At 46.1% G+C, this 17,477-nt stretch overlaps 2 protein-coding genes across 2 annotated transcripts; both read left to right on the top strand.

The window, feature by feature from the left end:
- The first annotated feature begins 3,852 nt into the window (after positions 1–3,852).
- LOC120850258 lies at positions 3,853–4,497 on the top strand. Its single transcript, XM_040222709.1, has 2 exons — positions 3,853–4,100; positions 4,199–4,497. Exons 1-2 carry the CDS (start codon positions 3,853–3,855, stop codon positions 4,488–4,490), a joined length of 540 nt encoding a protein of 179 aa, XP_040078643.1. The 3' UTR covers positions 4,491–4,497.
- A 9,574-nt stretch (positions 4,498–14,071) lies between these two features.
- Positions 14,072–15,294, top strand: LOC120850259. Its single transcript, XM_040222710.1, has 2 exons — positions 14,072–14,246; positions 15,032–15,294. The coding sequence occupies exons 1-2, from the start codon at positions 14,072–14,074 to the stop codon at positions 15,268–15,270; spliced, it is 414 nt and encodes a 137-aa protein (XP_040078644.1). The 3' UTR covers positions 15,271–15,294.
- The last annotated feature ends 2,183 nt before the right edge of the window (positions 15,295–17,477 follow it).

A 17,477-nucleotide genomic window follows, 5' to 3' on the forward strand; every position in this document is an offset into this window, starting at 1 on the left:
TTGAGTGGTCTTCTATTGTTGAACTTTATTGTTCTATCCATGAGATGAGCTTGCAATTGGCTCCGAAACGTACTGAGAGACACATTTTTTTAAGAACCTTTCTGTAACATGGAAGAAAATTGTGCCTCACAGGTACTAAGTGCCTCACTCTTTCTTGCAATCATATCCGTTGTTTATGCCAAGGATCTTCCTGAGGCAGTCATGGCTGCAGCCTATTTCTGTGATAGGATGTGCATACTTTTTTATTGTCTGAATAGCTAAAAAAATTCAAGAAGACAGGGCAGAAGTTGCGTCATGCCATTGTGAAGGGAGAATCTGAAATACTTGATTTTCTCTACCAGTAATTCGGATGGATTTCAGCATGGCAGTTCCAAAGTAGGAGGCAGCCATAAGCCATCATTGGGTGGCAAGTTACTATAAAAATAAAGTGAAAGCCGCTTACAACTCCCTGTAACGCCGAATTAGAGCGCAGCTCTTGAGGAGGAGGAGGGAAGGGCATTGGGGGGGGGGTTAAACTAACCAGGGGGGGTCACGTGACCTTGGGGGGTCACGTGACCTTGGGGGGTCACGTGACCTTGACGTGACCCCCAATGACGATGATGTCATCACTGACGTCACTGATGACGTCATCAGTGACGATGACGATGTGGGTACCGATGACGTCATTAGTGACGTCACTGATGACTTCACCAGTGATGATGACGATGACGATGCGAACGTTGGTGACGTCATCAGTGACGTCGCTGATGACGTCATCAGTGATGATGACGATGCGGATGCCGGTGACGACATCAGTGACGTCACTGATGACGTCATCAGTGATGATGGCGATGCGGATGCCGGTGACGTCATCAGTGATGATGACGATGACGATGTGGATGCTGGTGACGTCATCAGTGATGATGACGATGACGATGTGGATGCCGGTGACGTCATCAGTGATGATGACGATGACGATATGGATGCCGGTGACGCCATCAGTGACGATGACGTCCTCGGGGGGTCACGTGACCTCGAGGAGGGGGTCACGTGACGTCAAGGGGGTCACGTGACCTCGGGGGAGTCACGTGCCCCCCGCGAGGTTACGTGCCCCGGTGGGGGGCTCGCGCAGTGCATTATGGGACATTTCCCATGATGCACCGCGCGGTTACGCCGACGGCGACGGCGACGCCGACGCCGCTCAAGCCGGAAACGGGCCCCTAAGAGCTGCGCTCTAAAAAGTGTCCTCACGCTCTGGGATGAGCTTTTAAGCAGCCATGACTTTAAGTTATTACTTACACGACGCCTGCAGCAAGACACACTTGAGAACGTTTTTGGAGCTATATACGACAAATGCTGGGCTGCAACACAAACCCAAATGTGCATCAGTTCACCTCAGGACTAAAACACCTCCGGATAAAGAAACTGTTCAAACTGTCGGACAATGAAAACGTAGAGGATGACAAGGCTGACCTCCTAAAGCAGTTGCAAATATATTCGCACCATGAAAGTTTAATTTCAGACATTATGGAATGTCTTCCAATTGATAACTTCCCGCCACTAGAGGATATTTCTGAGCTGACATCAGACATCAGGTCTAACATAATTGATGACTCGTCCACTTTTTTATTACGTTTGGGGCTATTTGATCATGCTTTTGCTTGAACAGACAACTTACAGCTGTGGCTGTTCACAGCTGCTATCGGATGAGTCTAATAACTTGACCAGGCCTCACCAGTGCTGTCTTGTTCCTAAAGCATACCACGTGCCTGGAAAATTCTTCGGGAACTTAGTAGTACCATCACAAGCTGCCTTTCATTTCATTCAGCAGCTAGAAAATCACTTTCTTCCCATAATAGAGAGTGTGACACAAGTTCGAGGAGTGTGTGCCGCCTTGTATAGCACACTTTGAGGTCTGGGTGGTTATAGCCTTTGCCCAGAAGAGTACCACAAAGGGTTTTTAAAATTGTTTTGCAGAATACGCTTGTGTTGACATGTTTGATTGCTTAATTGAAATTTGAACAAAGTTCGGTTGCACTTTTCAGTTGCTAGTAAGAACGAGACAGGTTTAACTGTTAATAGTGTATTAACAGAGGCGGTTGCCAAACCAAAAACAAAAAGTGCTTATTAAGTGGGCGGTTCAGCTTGCTCTCCAAATATTTGTTTCCCCTTTTTCCAGCGAATGTGCATCGTGGCTCCCTAACAAAAATATTTGTCCACTTTCTACAAAATTTCGATAGAAAATAGTGTATGGAGGCTAAAAATATTTGAAAGAAAATGTATCCACTTTTGTATCCACTGTCCATAGTTCTTCAGCCACTTTTTTCTGAAGCCATATTTCATTTCTCAACAATTTCGGGGAATGTTTAGGGACGTTGAATCTTGTCAGATTTCGAAAAGAGTTCTCATTGTTTGGTAATGGCTCGCCCGCAGTGAGTTTGAGGCTATGCAAATTGGTGTTTTTTTTTATATTTGCCGAAAATCGGGAATTTGTACTATCCGGTGTGTGCTTCGCACTGTTATTATACTCTTATGATTGGTAATGATAGCGATGCCTTATTTATTTTTGCATTTACTTCCCGTACCCGAGTCGGCGTGAAAGTGAATGTATCATACAGCATGTTGTCCGTGGAAAGGTTTTGTTAACTTGGCTCCGCTAAAATCTATTACGAAGTGTACGATATGCCGAAGTCCTTCATATTCATTTATTTTTGTGAGTATCGATCTCTTTCGTATAAAACATACAGAGCTTCTGAAGTAAATCATGTATACATGAATGTGGTCCAATAAAATGTGTTCGAACCATTTACTGTTGTTGACCCCAAAATGCTCCACCAGCCAGGAGTCAATGCGGCGATTGTGTAACTTCAATGCTTTACAATAGAAAAAGAACAAGAAATATATTTACCTCTGCTTTGTGAAGTAAGTTGAAATATTGCTTGACACATTTTGCACGGGCTCTATCGTAAAAAATTAAGCAAAAGTGCGTCAGTATTAAAAAAAAATAAAAAAAAAACTAACAAAGGAGCTCCCGAGAGCCGAGCGAGGCGGGGAGGAAAGAGAGAGAGAAGGGTACCAGAGAACCGAAGCAGAAACGCCCAAACCGAAACCGAAACTAACTTGACCGGAAACGGAATCACATTACACTTAATACCGCCCGCTAGTAGCGCTAGCTGTCACTGGTCTATCTGGGCCGCTGGGGCCTATGGCAGTGTCCGCTCTTTACCTTGTGTATATTACTCTATGCTTTGTCTGCTTGTTGTCAGTTGCAGTTCGAACTTCGCTGATCCTCCCAGCTTCGGTCTGTCGCCTAACCCTGCGGTCTTATTAGGATGTCTCTCGACAACGTATTGGATGTGCACCAAAGCTATCAGTGTTCGCAAATTCCTACACCTATATCGGCAACAAGTGATTCTTCAAAGTTAGGAATTCTTGCGGTTTGGTTGGGTTCGGCAAATGACAGCTTGTGTGCCATATCGCGTTGAAACTTCCAAGAAGCCGTTCCCTCTCGTTTGTGTTTGTGTGGTTGTCCTGCTTCGACCGTTTCGACAAATGTCACGGATTACATCTTTCAAGTCCGCTCTTATTATGGTAAGTGCACTGCAGCCAATTTGTTGGCAGCGATTGACCGTTCTTCTACGCGTACTCTTCCAGATTAGGGAATTGTAGTAGACCGTTCCCGCTATCCCGCTATCCCGTTATCTCAAAGGATTATGCTACTGCGCATGCGCGTACCTAGCGCGGTTTTTGCGGAGTTGCGAAGGGCTTTGCTACGAGCTCACGAAATAGCGAAAGGCGAGACTTCGCGAGAGTCGCCGAGACCGCGCGAGACGTTGCTTCTAGCCACCATAAAGTTGCCTGAAGTTGGACAAGATGGACGACGTAGACAACCTCTCTCCGCCGCTGCCCGCTTCAAGGAGGCGGTTTTCTATCGAAGATGACCTCCTACTTCTCAGTGCAGTTAAGGGCATCAATCCCTTTGCTGACTGGGCGCGTTGGGGCGCGGTTACAAGAAAACTAAATGAAGCAGCCGACAACGCGTTTACCGTCCGCGCCGTCCGGGATCGATGCGATCTCTTGGTAGCCCAGTTTCGCCGTCAAGACCGCACGAATCTGCGCAAGTTAGTTTTAATTCCTTTTTTTTTTTTTTTTTTTGTTTCGAACTCGGAAGGAATTTCGAACAGCCATTTACTCTTCTTTTGATTTCCTCGAAACCTAGGTCGGGGACCGAGGAGCAATACGCGAAAAAAGAAAATTTGCTTCAGGAGATTTCCGATTTGGCCAGAGAATTCGGGCACCTGCCGAAAGTGCTGCCAAGGCAGGCCGCCACAAGTCCTAGGGGTACCACGGGCACGGAGGGAACGCAGGCCGCCAGTCCGCGGTTGAGTGCGGCTGCGCAAGTGCGCGCAATGCACGTGATGAGAGACGTTGCCACCTCTGCTTCATATGAAAAACATCTTGCAGCAGCAGCTGATCGCCAGGTGGACGAGAATGGTGAGTCTTATTCATGACGCTATATAGTCGAATACTGAATCTTAAAGCTGAATCTCGTTCCGCTGAAATGTCAGTGCATATATAAGGCTTTAACAACAAATTTTGCTTTTGGGGCCCTTCCATCTACCGAGATAGTGGAAATTAAACTCTTACAGGATGACTGCATGCCTTTTGTATAGTTTCTGTCATATATTGAACCAAAAAATGCATATTAGCAATAGCAACACAAACTAGATGTCATCTCAAACCTGACTGGGTTCACTGCTGGTGGCATATGTTCAAAGCAGTAGAAACTTTCTACTAATTCTACCTTTCAGGAAAGCGATGGGTAAGAACAATCACCACCACAGTGTACCGACGTTTTGAGATGTTGTCTGCCCTTAATCTATTTGAGGCTAATTGATAACGGGCAGGAAGATATCTTTAGGGCCAGTATACCGGTAGTTATTTTGTTATATCCGCGTTCTCCTAGGCCTATCGCACCACAGCTGTTGCTTGCTGCGGCGTGGCGCTGCGCTTAATGGCCAGTCCTCCTATACATAGTTCTCACGTGACGTCACTTCCTTTACTCCTGCCTGCTGGCCGCCATTTCCAGGTACTGTGAAGCAGACACGGACGTTGCCGCTGCCGCATGTGCGCTGCTAGATTGCGACTTCGCTACGGAATTTGTACCACCCGTACAGCGCGATGACGAAAGCCATTCACCATGAGTTCTGTTCTTGCTATTTCGAAGAGCTTGTGAGCCCCACACAGGCTGAGTGCGAGCCTGAAGAGGAGATGTGTGACGGCATCGATCCGTACACGCTACGTGTCGGCAAGGACAGCACTCCAGATGCGGACGTGCTGCCAGCCACGACGCATGTGGACATAAATACCTACCTGTTTTTGTTGACAAACTATGTGTCGCTGCAACAGATAAAGGCCTTCAGGGCCTGGACGCCCATATCTATTTGACGAGTGGACGGGTGAAGACCCTGGCAGCGATGTGCCGCCCATGGAAACGTATTGTCGTGCTGAGCGAGGCGAGTTGGCAGGCAATAAAACAAGCATGTTAAAGAGTGGCGCCCATACCTGCCGCATTAGAATTCACAACATTTTAGCTGAGTAAACCTGGCGCCGCTGCCGCAACACCATCAACACAAGTGTGCTACAAACACTATACTATTACAGAAATGCTATGAGAAAGGTAAAAGCAAATCCCTGCAGCGTGACACTGCCAGACATCAAACACAGCCTCGGCCGCTATGGCAATGCGCACAGGGTGTGAACAGAAGCTGTGTGTTACTCTGCACTGCAGAGTAACACACAGCCATATGTAGGGCTGCACCATTTGCCAAAGGTGACAACGCGACAGTGTAAGCGTACAAAGCTGCTGTCCGAGAAACACCGAAGGCCCCGGCTTCCTCGCACACATCGGAAGGACCTTAAAAACCTGGACAATGTCCATGTCGGCGATCGTCACTTCATTACCGGTAAGAAATACGTTGCTCAACTGTACGTGGATTGCTGGATGCATCCAGCAATCAACGTACAGTTGAGCAACGTATTTCTTACCGGTAATGAAGTGACGATCGCCGACATGGACATTGTCCAGGTTTTTAAGGTCCTTCCGATGTGTGCGAGGAAGCCGGGGCCTTCGGTGTTTCTCGGACAGCAGTTTTGTACGCTTACACTGTCGCGTTGTCACCTTTGGCAAATGGTGCAGCCGTACATATGGCTGTGTGTTACTCTGCAGTGCAGAGGACTTGCCTCTGCTTCGACAGCCGAACATCGTGCACATCGTCATGACTGTACCACAGCGACTGCGACCCTACACCGAAAGAAAAAAATGTGCACTCTGTGTGCCGCAAATGCCGTAGCGACGTAGCCAGCGCAGCAGCGGCCAAAGTTACCGGCGCCGATTCCGAAACCGAAACCATGTCAGTACCTGGTAATGGCGCTAACATATCCGTCCCATAAGCACCAACTGTGACATCTGTGAGGAGTATGTATATCCGATGACACCCCCTCTCCTCGGAATAAGTGGGAAACTATTGTGGCTACGGACTACAGATTTAATCGGTCTATGCAAGCATGTACTTCTTGTGATTGCTGCCGGCTGCACATGTTTTACTGTGCTTCGAGTCAGTCCTGTTGATGTCTGTTATGCAAGACCTTGGTTCAGTCGCAGCCTGCGTGTCAGTTTCATGGGATGCCGCACCAGTCAGAATGCACAATGCCTTTTTTTGAGGTAGACATTCAAGGCTGCACATCCTGCGACAAACATTGTAGGTGCATTTAATCTGTGCTCAATACGTCTCATTCTTCTGTCTGAAATTGCTGTCGTCCCATTCTGGTGTGAGCACCTTGGAAGTGGATGCCACCATCATGTTCAGGTGATGGCTCATTAGCAGCTCGCTGCGTGAGAATCATTCGACCACTGGTGTTGCTCTGTACGAAAAGAGCGCCAGGTTTAGGTATGTAGACTTCTTCAGGAGCAGTTTCGCTGTCCGGACAGCATGCTTCGCCTTGCCGTTACTCTGAGCGTAGTACGGGCTTGAAGTCACGTGGTTTGCTGCCCATCATTGTACAAATTGTTTGAAATCTGCGGAAGCAACCTGTGGACCGTCGTTTCTGCGGCTCGTTCTTGGTACTCCAAAGTATGCGAAGAGTGGTTCCAGGACACAAGCGATGTCCTTTGTCGTTATCCCTTTTAGCTGCTCCAACTCAAAGAATCTGGAGCAGTAGTCTATCATTGCCATGTAGTGAAACTACCTGAAATTACCACATTATTACTATGTAGGTCCTTCCTTCCAATGTGAAGAGATTGATGCGGATGGTGTCCCACGAATTGTCAAGCAGAGGAGTTAAAAGCAGTGGCTCTGCTGCCCGCTTCCGATGGTTTTGACAGACTGGAAATCTTTTTACATACACTGTCACCAATGCCTTTTACTGAATATCAGTAAGGTGCATTGGCGGCTGTGTATTTCAGGGCACCATATCTAGGGTCATGTAGAGCAAAAGTTAGCGACACAGAACTCTGGGACAATGGGGTCGATAGCCAGCACTTCCAGTTTCGATAGTAACGGATATTGTAGCAGCATACAGTTGTGTAGCCACTTCTGTGTAAGGCAGCAGTTTTTCTGGTGTGCTCGATTCTCGGCGATGATTTGACAATCTCTGGATGTTTGGGTTCCAACCGACTAGAAAATTTTGACAAATTTTGTGACAAAATATTTTCAGTGTTTCCGAAAGGTCTGCCATGAACTTGTGGCTACAGAAATACGTTTGCCGGTTTAAAAACAAACAAATCTTTATCACCACTATTAACAAAAAAAAAAAGAGCTGCTAAAAATCCATTTCGCCTCCGCCGTGATCCCGGCCAGTTTCGCCATTCGGGCAGGTCTCATGATCTGTGTCTGGAACGCGCCCCTGCGTGTGTCACGGCGTTGCATCACTGCCACGCGCTTTGGCATGGTAGACATTCCTATGGTTATCGCTTGTTTGCTACAAGGCCCCCCCCCCCCCCCCCCCCTAGAGGAGTCTCTTGGGAGATGTTTTGTTCAAGAGACTGAGCGATTTTTCTGGCACTGGGCGGGTTTTAGAAGTGTTGCCGAGTGTTAGGGCAGAGGAGGGCCAAGATAAAGGCTGGACGCTTGAAACATCTGTTGGCTCAAGGTGGGCAGGTTTAAGGCGGTCGATGGAGATGGTGTCTCTCGCCGCCCGTTTAAGTCTAGCAGAAAGAACTCTCGTCTGTCCAGCACCTTGAAGGGACCGTCGTAGGGTTGGTCGAGCGGTTTCTTGACTAGCTGCGTCTCGATGTACAAAAGCATGTGTGGCTGAGGCTAACTCGTCACACACATACGTCGGGTGGCAGTCGTGGTGTCTTGTTGGTGTGGCACGAAGGTTCCGCATCACTTCTCGAAGCTGTGTGACATAGCTGAGAGGATCGGGCACGGTAGAGATAAGTGAAGTGGCAATCATTTCACCTGGGAGGCAAAGCGTCTGTTCATAGACTAGGTCTGCGGCAGCGCATTCAATGTCTGTCTTGAGGGTGGTTCGCAGGCCTAGTAGGACGATCGGAAGCAGTCTGGCCCAGTTGTTAGGGTCGTTGCATGCTTTTAGCGCGGCCTTTAATGTTCGATGGAACCTTTCCACCAGGGTGTTAGCAGCGGGATGGTTAGCTGTGGTACGAATGCGAGATGTTCCCACGAGTACCATGAGCTTCTGAAGCAGCCTCGATTCGAACGTGGGCCTTGATCGGTAAATATAGATGACGGAACGCCGAAATGCGATATCCAGTCGTCGACTAGGGTCTTCACAATTGTTGTCGGCTAAGGCAGTCGTCAACGACTTCACCTGCAGGCGTGACGACTGCCTCAGCCGACGTCAGCGGCCTTAGGGGAGGAGCCCTTGTAGTGGACAAGCGATAACCATAGGAATGTCTGCCATGCCAAGACGCGTGCCAGTGATGCAATGCCGCGTGACACACGCAGTGACGCGTTCCAGACACGGATCACGAGACCTGCCCGAACGGCGAGAGTGGCTGGGATCATGTCCGGGTCACCAATTTGTGGTGACAAAAACCCGTTTGCCAATTTAAAAAAAAAAAAATGAGTTGTCAAAAATTCATTTTGCTACCACTGTGATCCCAGCCAGTCTCGTGATCCGTGTCTGGAAAGCGCCATTGCATGTGTCACGCAGCGTTGCATCACTGGTACGCGTCTTGGCATGGAAGACATTCCTATGGTTATCGCTTGTCCGCTACAAACTTGCCACAAAGGATCTCAATTTTGCTTGAGCGGCGATTGAATTGCAGGATTTGAATGTATTTAAATTTTTAAGGAAATGGGGGGGGGGGGGGGATCATAATCAACTGTTGCACTTCTAAAGAAACATGCACAGGATTTTAAGACAGCCATTTGCCAACAACATTCATGCTTGTAGCCACATGACCCTGTCCCGGGCCATCCCAGTTGAATGGGACCAGATTCACCATGGAAAGTTTGCCATAAATATGTGTTATGCCCAGGCACCTTCGTCGTTTAATAGAAGAATGAAAATAGTCGGTGTATAGTTCCATCTAAATAAAGTGGAGCTTGCGCCCTCTGAATGGAGATTATTTTCATAAATCCACTCTACCTAGGAGATTTCCTCTGAATCTTCACATTTACACTGACAGCGGGTTAGCCATTGATAACATCCGTTTGCTCTACCGACACTTAATGCTCAGTTAGCACAGTTGGTAGAGCACTCCAGTAGTCCTGAAAAGGTCCCACTTTCTATCCCCGAACCAGGCGGACTTTTTCAAAGGCTCACCGGTTGCCTGGAAAGCACGAGTAGCTCTCCAGTTTGATGGAACTGCGCATTGACTATTTCACTAAATTCACTCCACCTAAGGGATTCCCCAGAATTATTGGTACCTGATATTACAAGTAATGCGTATGAATTAATGTTTCTTGTACTCGTTTCAGGAGAGACAGTCACCAGCCCGCATCCTGCTGTCGCAGATGTGCGAGTCCGGTGGCGAGTCAACCATGCAGGGGTAGGTACTCCTACTTGTAATTGAGTAGGCTGACAAATTAAATGTAATTTATCTCCTTTTGGAATTATCAGTCCCAAAACATTGAATATAATTACAACTCATTACAATTATTTGCAAGGTTGGAGCTTATTTCTTCATGGGAAAAAGTGTTGGGAATTTGTCTCTTTTGCCTTTCATTCCATGCATGGCAGCTAACTTCGGAAGCGCAAAGACTGTGCCTGGGCATCAACCATATGCACCCAGCTGAGCTATTGTCAAAACAACAACACATGCCAGAGGGTGCCAGATAATGTAGATGTCCCATCTTCTGGTGTCATGGTAAAGATAAAAGGTCCAAATGATTGAGATCTTTGTGTGCACATGCCTTATGTAACACATTTGCAGAATAAAGTACTAGCGGCACGGAATGGAACGCAAACGGCGGAGCCATGGCTTTCGACACATGCAGCGGTACCTAGAGGGCGTTTTGAAACTAATGACGGGGCGCAGAGTTCGAAGGTGTAGGTCCTACTAAAATATGTTTGACCCTCACTCAACGCATCCAAAGCTTCTGCGGATAGCTGGCAGTATGCTGGAAGCTCCCTCACTGAAGGGGCCTACGTCCTCGCCTTGTCACCCACTTGCACCTCAAGCAAACCGAGTAGGTAGATGATATGATCTGCGACTGGCTCGGGTAGTAGTGCCTGCACTTGCATTGGTGCCAAACACGTAGCGAATACTGAAAAACAAATTCTAATGAAAAAGATATACTGTGATACCGAAATACAGGTACGAAATGTATTTCAGAAATACTATTGCAAAACATTTGTATCGCCCCTGGTGTACTGCAAGTCTGGATTGAAAGCTGAGGCAGTTCGCGCAAGGCAGTCTTGTAGGGCTTCATTGACGTGAGTCACCAGAACCACGCCGAGGCCCTGGTGATAAAGCTGGCAAGCACTGTCCTTGCAAAGTTGTAATGCTTCATCGACGAGAAACTAAATTAGTTTCCTTGTACAACCATAGCCTGTGAGCAAAAAGAAGAAACGAGTCTCAAATACTGAAATTGCCCAAATGAGACTGCTCACTTATTTTAGAAGGAATGTGCAAGCTTTCTTGCATAGCTATTTGTAGACTCGTGCATAAAAGTGAGAAATTGCTCGTTGACCCTATTTGTTGACCAGCGATATGCCAGGCGTATCAATTTTGGGGACGAATAAATTTATCGGCCTGCTTGTACAAGGCTCCTTGAATATAGATACATCTCGGCGGCGGTATAACATGAAAGCTCGTTTGTGCCGAGCGAGGGTCGAACATATGTTGGTAAGATCTGCACCCTCACATTCCGCCATTCGCGTTTCATTCCATACCAGTAGTACAAGCGTCGGACCTATCAGCCACTACAACAGAAGGCCGTCCAAAGCACTGAAAATCCCAACTTCGGCACTTCAAGCATTGTCTTGAAGTGCCGAACAACCGAATTGGTTATTGAAGGGGTGGACACAAGAAAATAGTCGTCCTTTCTGCCTTGTAAAGCCGGCATCACACTGCTTATGTGTCGTACAAAAAATGCCGGCGTTTCACTGCCAACATGTTCTAAAACGAGTCACTGCAACATCAGTGCTTTGTTTGCCACGAGGCAAGCAATTCAGGTAGTGACTCATTTTAGAACATGTCTGCAGACAGTATTTTGTATGATGTATAACCAGTGTGACCCTGGCTTTAGGCATGAATTTGCAGCAGGGACGATTACAATGACGGTTTTTGGGTGTTGGTAAAAAATGTTTGATAGCGTTGTCATCGCTTGGAATGGGTTCAACAAAGGGGAGCTGAAAGGGGAGGTTAGGTTAGATTGCAATTTGCCCTCATCATTGAACAGCACACACACAAGCAGTTCAGTTCTATAGTAGCTATAGTAATGTAGACAGTTGGACAAGTTGAGCTACAGTAACGTAGACAGTCGGGCAAGTTAGTATAGATTGAAAATCTTTCGTCAATACATAGTTTTGCGTCTGCACTTGTCCGTCGTCTTTGTGTTCCTCTTCTCTGTCCCCTTCCTTTTCGTGCGCCACTATAACTATGTTCTACCTTGAGCTGCTACTATTATGCATTCACCCCGACACTGAAATGTGAACACATCATGTCTCCCTAAACAGTTATACTTGGACCACATGACCGTGCTCCCAGCTCACAGTTTGAGCTCAAACTGCAATCCTCTGGCACCATAGCCACAGCTAAATGGTCGAGTCATTGTGCAATTCCTGAGAAAACGAAAGAGGAAAGCATATGTGCACTCTGCGAAACCTTTACTTCGTATCACTAGAAACGGCATTTCAGTGCCAGAATTGCCTCAATTGAAAACCCATTCCGGCCCCATACCATATTTACTGGTTTCTCAGACAACACCAGTGATAGTCTTTCACTGCCTTTGCCCTTTCAATGCGGTATGAAAGTAAAGCGGGATGACAGCCATTGGTGATTGTTACTGCGGAGGTGGGGGAGAATGGTCTAGGAAACCTTTTGGGAGGTGTTTGAAAAAGCCCCTGCTCTGCCTAAACTACTGCACAAAATTAATTCCGCGACTTTTTGTCGACTTAAATAAATCAGCTGTTCACAAGGAACGAAACCGATATGTTTGAATAATATGCATGGAAGCATTCCCCTGGGCAAATGAGGAGTGGCTCACGAGAACACAACTGTGGGAAATGTCATTCATATAAAGATTGTGAGCGACCTAACAGGTGTAGCAGCAGCTTGTGAACACCATGGACAATGCTTGTCGCTGTTTAATCTGGCTTTAAGGAAGCATCTCAGAAACCTGGAGTGAATTAGTGTAAACCTCTAAATATAAATAACTTTTTTTTTCGGATAAATAAAAACATTTCATAGATATACAACAAACATTTTAACTCAGCCTTCTGATATTGATACAGACAACCGAAGGCGTGGTTGCAATCAGCTGTGCTGCCGGGTCATTTTTTGAAATCTAGAATGCCAATAAAACCCCTGCGTCTGCCCCTTTTGATAACGTGAAATCAGCCGGTTCCAATAGCCCAGCTCCCAAAGCGTGACAATTTTTGAAGCATCCCATGCAGGATTTCCCAAGCTCTGGTCGGTGTTCACTGAAGTACTTCTGGCTCATAGGTCCAGCACTGTACCACTGAATGAACAAGGTAGAGGGCCTTACAGCGACATACTCGCAGCTGAAAGTGACCCCCAATAGGCCGCCGCTATCCATGTTGCACATTTCTGACCACTAGACACGACCACGTGACCTTACAGTTTTACATCTAGATTTTAATGAAGTACCATGCACAAATAGTTACTTGTTGATTTTTAATAACAGTACCAACAAGATAAGTTACATTTCTTTTCTTTAAGCCCAAAATGCGCTTTTGCAACAAAAACTCAGGCAGCTTCGCAATGCCTCTGCCAGGTGCCGTCAGCCACGGTGCTGTACTTGAAGTTTTTATCAAAGCTAGGCACAAATCTCTGGGGGCCAACTGTATTGTAAAAATAGTTTATCATGTTTTTATACAGCGATCGCAATACAAATCTCAGCTCAGTTTTCTGTAAAAGTCTCACAATTTGGTACGGTCCTGTGTCTAGTGGTACAAATTGTACAACTTGGCGGAAGCCAAGTGGAGGTCACTTTTGCCTGGTGAATGGGATACCAGTTTATCACTCTAAGCCCCTCCCCTTGTAGCACTGGGTGTTGAATACTGCACTGTAAATTGCGATCGACTGAAATCAATTGAGATCTGGTGAGAGGGCTCGGCAAATCACAGCTCAGAAGCTGTCCTAGTTAAAGAAAATGATTTCTGTGCCTTCACACTAAACATGGCGTGTCAGGTGGCATGCTATGCTCAAATCAATGGTACACACTTGCTTTTTGGCCAAAGCTGCTGCTTGGATGTCATTTGCCAGGCTGCCCCAGTAGGTCACAATAATTGGCTCTGTGTGAGCTCTGTGGAAAAATGAATGTACGAGTCTATGTCTAGGGGGTCTTCTAAAGTAACAGATAATTGTGATTTATTTTTTTGTGCTCCTAATTGCAACTACATATTTTTGTAGCAAACTAGCTGTGATAGCAATACCATGAATTTCAGACCACCACCACCACCAACTACATCCGACGGAGGTGCCACCGTGGACAATGCTGCAAATGATGGGGCATGTGGCAGCCGTGATACGACCTATGCTGCGTCGCCGCCCCCCCGAGACGCCAACATCTCTGCGTCACCGCCCAGGAAGAGGCGGCCAGCTGCAAACGGTGAGTACCTCAATAACCCCTGCTAACTGGCTCTCCTTGAGTGTCTGCTTGATCCTGGTGCCGTGTGTTAGAAAGGAGTCTGCTGCTAAATCACCAGACTTTTTTGTGTAGGAATGGGAGACAGTTCTAGTAAGCTGTTTACAAGTTCGCTGTCCTTTCATCTGTTTTAGGAACTTGCATTTGGACATTGGTCTAAACCGTATAGGTATTGGTTGCCCACACTTGGACTTTTGGAAAGAGTTTTCCTTGCTCCCACAGTACGGCTGAACAGATCTGAGACATGTATAACAGATGTGCCTGTTTCCTTGAGTAGTAATGCATCAAAATTCGTTTGGGAAAGACCGTACGGGCAGGGCAATAAAGCTCGAGTGAGAGAGCACATGTTTGCAGTGCAACAGCCACAATGCTACAGCAGCCTTCATGCCTCATGAAAGAGCCGGGCAGCGAATTCAGAAGTGACATCATTATTTGTGCTTTCTTTTTAAGATATGTGATAAAAATTTCAGTTCTTTTTCAAAGAAAAAAGATGTTGGCCTGCAAATAATTTTTATTCTTAAACTGGCCCGATTCGCAAAAAGTTTATCCCACGAAAATTACTGCGTTTACAGTAGTTTGCAACCTGCAGTCTGTGATGTCACAAACTTGCAGGCCGCATAAACAAACTACTCTCATGCACTGTATACTCATCACAAACTATTTAAGGTAACATTCCTTTTATTTATAAAATAAAGCTAATTTTCCTTCCTTTTTTTTTTAGTTTTGACTTTTTGGCATTTTTTTTGCAGGAAAGACGCCACGGTCCGAGGTGGTGGCATTTCTAGAGAGGCGTGATCAAAGTGAAAGAGTACTGAAAGAGCGTCAGCTCAACCTTGACGAAAGGAAGATGGCCCTTGATCAGAACCGCTTTGCGCTAGAGCAGCGAAAGCACGAAGAGGAGGCACAAGACAAGGCAGAGGAACGGCGTTTGCAAGTAGAGGAGAAGCGCCTGCTTCTCGAGATCCTTTCAAGGAAACTCAAGAATTGAGTATATGCAATAAAACAGGAGTAATACAACATCAAGACCATCTCTTTGCAAAGAAGAAGACGAAACAAAGGCACAAAGATGAAATGCGGAAATACAATTTTTTTTAATATGAAAATGGGATTAACCTATAGTAATGTTGACAGTTGGGCGAGTAGGTATAGCATACATTTTTTCTTTGAGAGGGGGGGTGGGGGCTCCATTCTATGTTTTTTGGTAAGATCCTTAGCTTCTTTTTTGTCTTTCTCTTTGTGTTGCATTAAGTATCAGTTGTCAGTAGTGCTCTATCCTGTCTCACTCGTCTATCTTTTGTTTTGTGCTGCTAATTTCTCAAAGTACCGCAGCATTTTATTAATACCTAGTGCACTACACTGCCATAATTCTTAGACTTGCCAACCCCACAAAGATGGGAGTACTAGGGGGGACACCAAAATACTAAAAAGGTTTTCTGTTGCAAAGTTGTTTTACAAAGACAAAACGTCACAGCTGGGGTATTAAGACATCATTGTATACAATTTCTAGACGCAAAACTAGGTTAGACCAATACTAGGACCAGGGAAAACCAAGAGAGAACTTTACTGGAAGCACGAGTGTCCTTTCACATCATGGGCACGTGGCTCGGAAGTAAGTGCATGAGCTAAGAAAGGCCAAAGGCTAAAAGCTCGGACAAAGAGAGGAAATTGGTTTTCTGTTATTTACTTCAGAAGTGTCAGAAATCCACTCCCACAATTGTTTATGCAAAGTCCAAGAATCGTTGCACAGCTCCTTTAAGCTGGCAGTGAAATATATGGGCTCCAGAGAACAAAGACTGGCTTTTCATCTGGAGTCAAGTGATGAAACAGGAAATTTATTGGACACAGTGGGGTCAGGTCACGCAACACAGACAACTGATCGGACTAACGACCAGGTAGCTTTCCCTCGTGGTACCCCATTCAAACACCTCGCATAAAAAAAAAAATTTACCGTGCCAGAGCTGTGGCGCAATCAAAGTCCTACGCCTTAAACAGTTGGAACACTGTTTAAATACTCCTGCAGCGTAGGAGGGTCCAAATCAAAAAAGCTTGTGACCTGGCTGCCGTACAGACAAGTGTGGCGATTGGTGAGCAGTGTAGCCACTTTATACATGCGAGCCACTCGCTGCTTAAGGATCTTTTGGTTTTTTTTTTGAAGTCCACAAAAGCAAATTCTGCCACAATCCTCCCAAACCCCCACTCGACAGCTTGTCGGACGGTGCTCATTTCTTTGTTGAAGTGCAGCTGAGCTGCAGTGGCTCCCGTCGTTCTGTAGGGCTTGAGAAGGAAGGGCCCTATAGGGTAGGCACTGTCTCCATACAGGACATAGGAGTGCCCCTGTACCAGCCTACGCAGCCTTTGGAACAGGAGGCTTCCACGCAGCATACCTGCAAGTGCAGTGCGATTGTTAAACTAGCATAGTGCATAGTGGGCGGTGTTGAGTAGAGAGCTGTGGAATGGAGATTTATAAAAGAGCAAGAAATAAAGAACTCCAATAACAGTATTCTGCCTTTAGTTACATATAATTCCTGTGGTAGTGTTATGTGCACGCAAATCTTATCACATATATAATATCCAACTCCAACAGCGACCACTTGTAATGACCTCTGCACGCGTCAACTGCTCCATGAGGTAGCAGTCCGTAATACTGATGTTCCTAAGCAGTGGACACAACTAATATACACCTCTGCCAATGATGCTGCAACTGTTAGTATGACATGCATTGCAGAAACATACTGCAAGCACCAGCGTCCAAATGAACCATACATATCTAGTTTCATCTCTAGAAGTTAAGCCTGAACTGAATGAAGCATTTGACGAGGGTAAGTACTGTAAACGACTTATTTTTTACGGGCTCAATATTTTGTGATTTAGTTCAAAGCTGAACTTTGAAATTATTCGCGGGTTCTAACTTTCGCGAGGCAGTGGGATATCAATATAGCTTCAAGTGTGTTTATATTTTACCAGAATTGTTCAATGACCTATTTTACAAATTGTAGGCGATTCGCAGAAATTGTGAAATTTAAGTCCGCGCGAAAATGAAGTCGTTTAGTCATCACCTGCTGGTCTGTATCCTTTCCACAAGTGTCCGATATGCTTGGGTGCAGATTAGTATGAAATCAATAATTATCTTTTTCTTTAGAGGCTAGTCAGCAAATATGAGTATGGCTCTGTATATAATTACACTGCTGCATTTTG

The sequence above is a fragment of the Ixodes scapularis genome, unplaced genomic scaffold (assembly GCF_016920785.2).
Source record: "Ixodes scapularis isolate PalLabHiFi unplaced genomic scaffold, ASM1692078v2 PGA_scaffold2__306_contigs__length_199485367, whole genome shotgun sequence".
Taxonomy (NCBI): Eukaryota; Metazoa; Arthropoda; class Arachnida; order Ixodida; family Ixodidae; genus Ixodes; species Ixodes scapularis.

What these genes read in the sequence shown, in the direction of transcription:
- LOC120850258 (XM_040222709.1), top strand. Translation starts at nt 3,853, where the DNA reads ATGGACGACGTAGACAACCTCTCTCCGCCGCTGCCCGCTTCAAGGAGG. An exon ending in GACCGCACGAATCTGCGCAA is followed by an intron (nt 4,101 to 4,198) that starts GTTAGTTTTAAT and finishes CTCGAAACCTAG; the next exon opens with GTCGGGGACCGAGGAGCAAT.
- LOC120850259 (XM_040222710.1), top strand. Translation starts at nt 14,072, where the DNA reads ATGAATTTCAGACCACCACCACCACCAACTACATCCGACGGAGGTGCC. An exon ending in GAGGCGGCCAGCTGCAAACG is followed by an intron (nt 14,247 to 15,031) that starts GTGAGTACCTCA and finishes TTTTTTTTGCAG; the next exon opens with GAAAGACGCCACGGTCCGAG.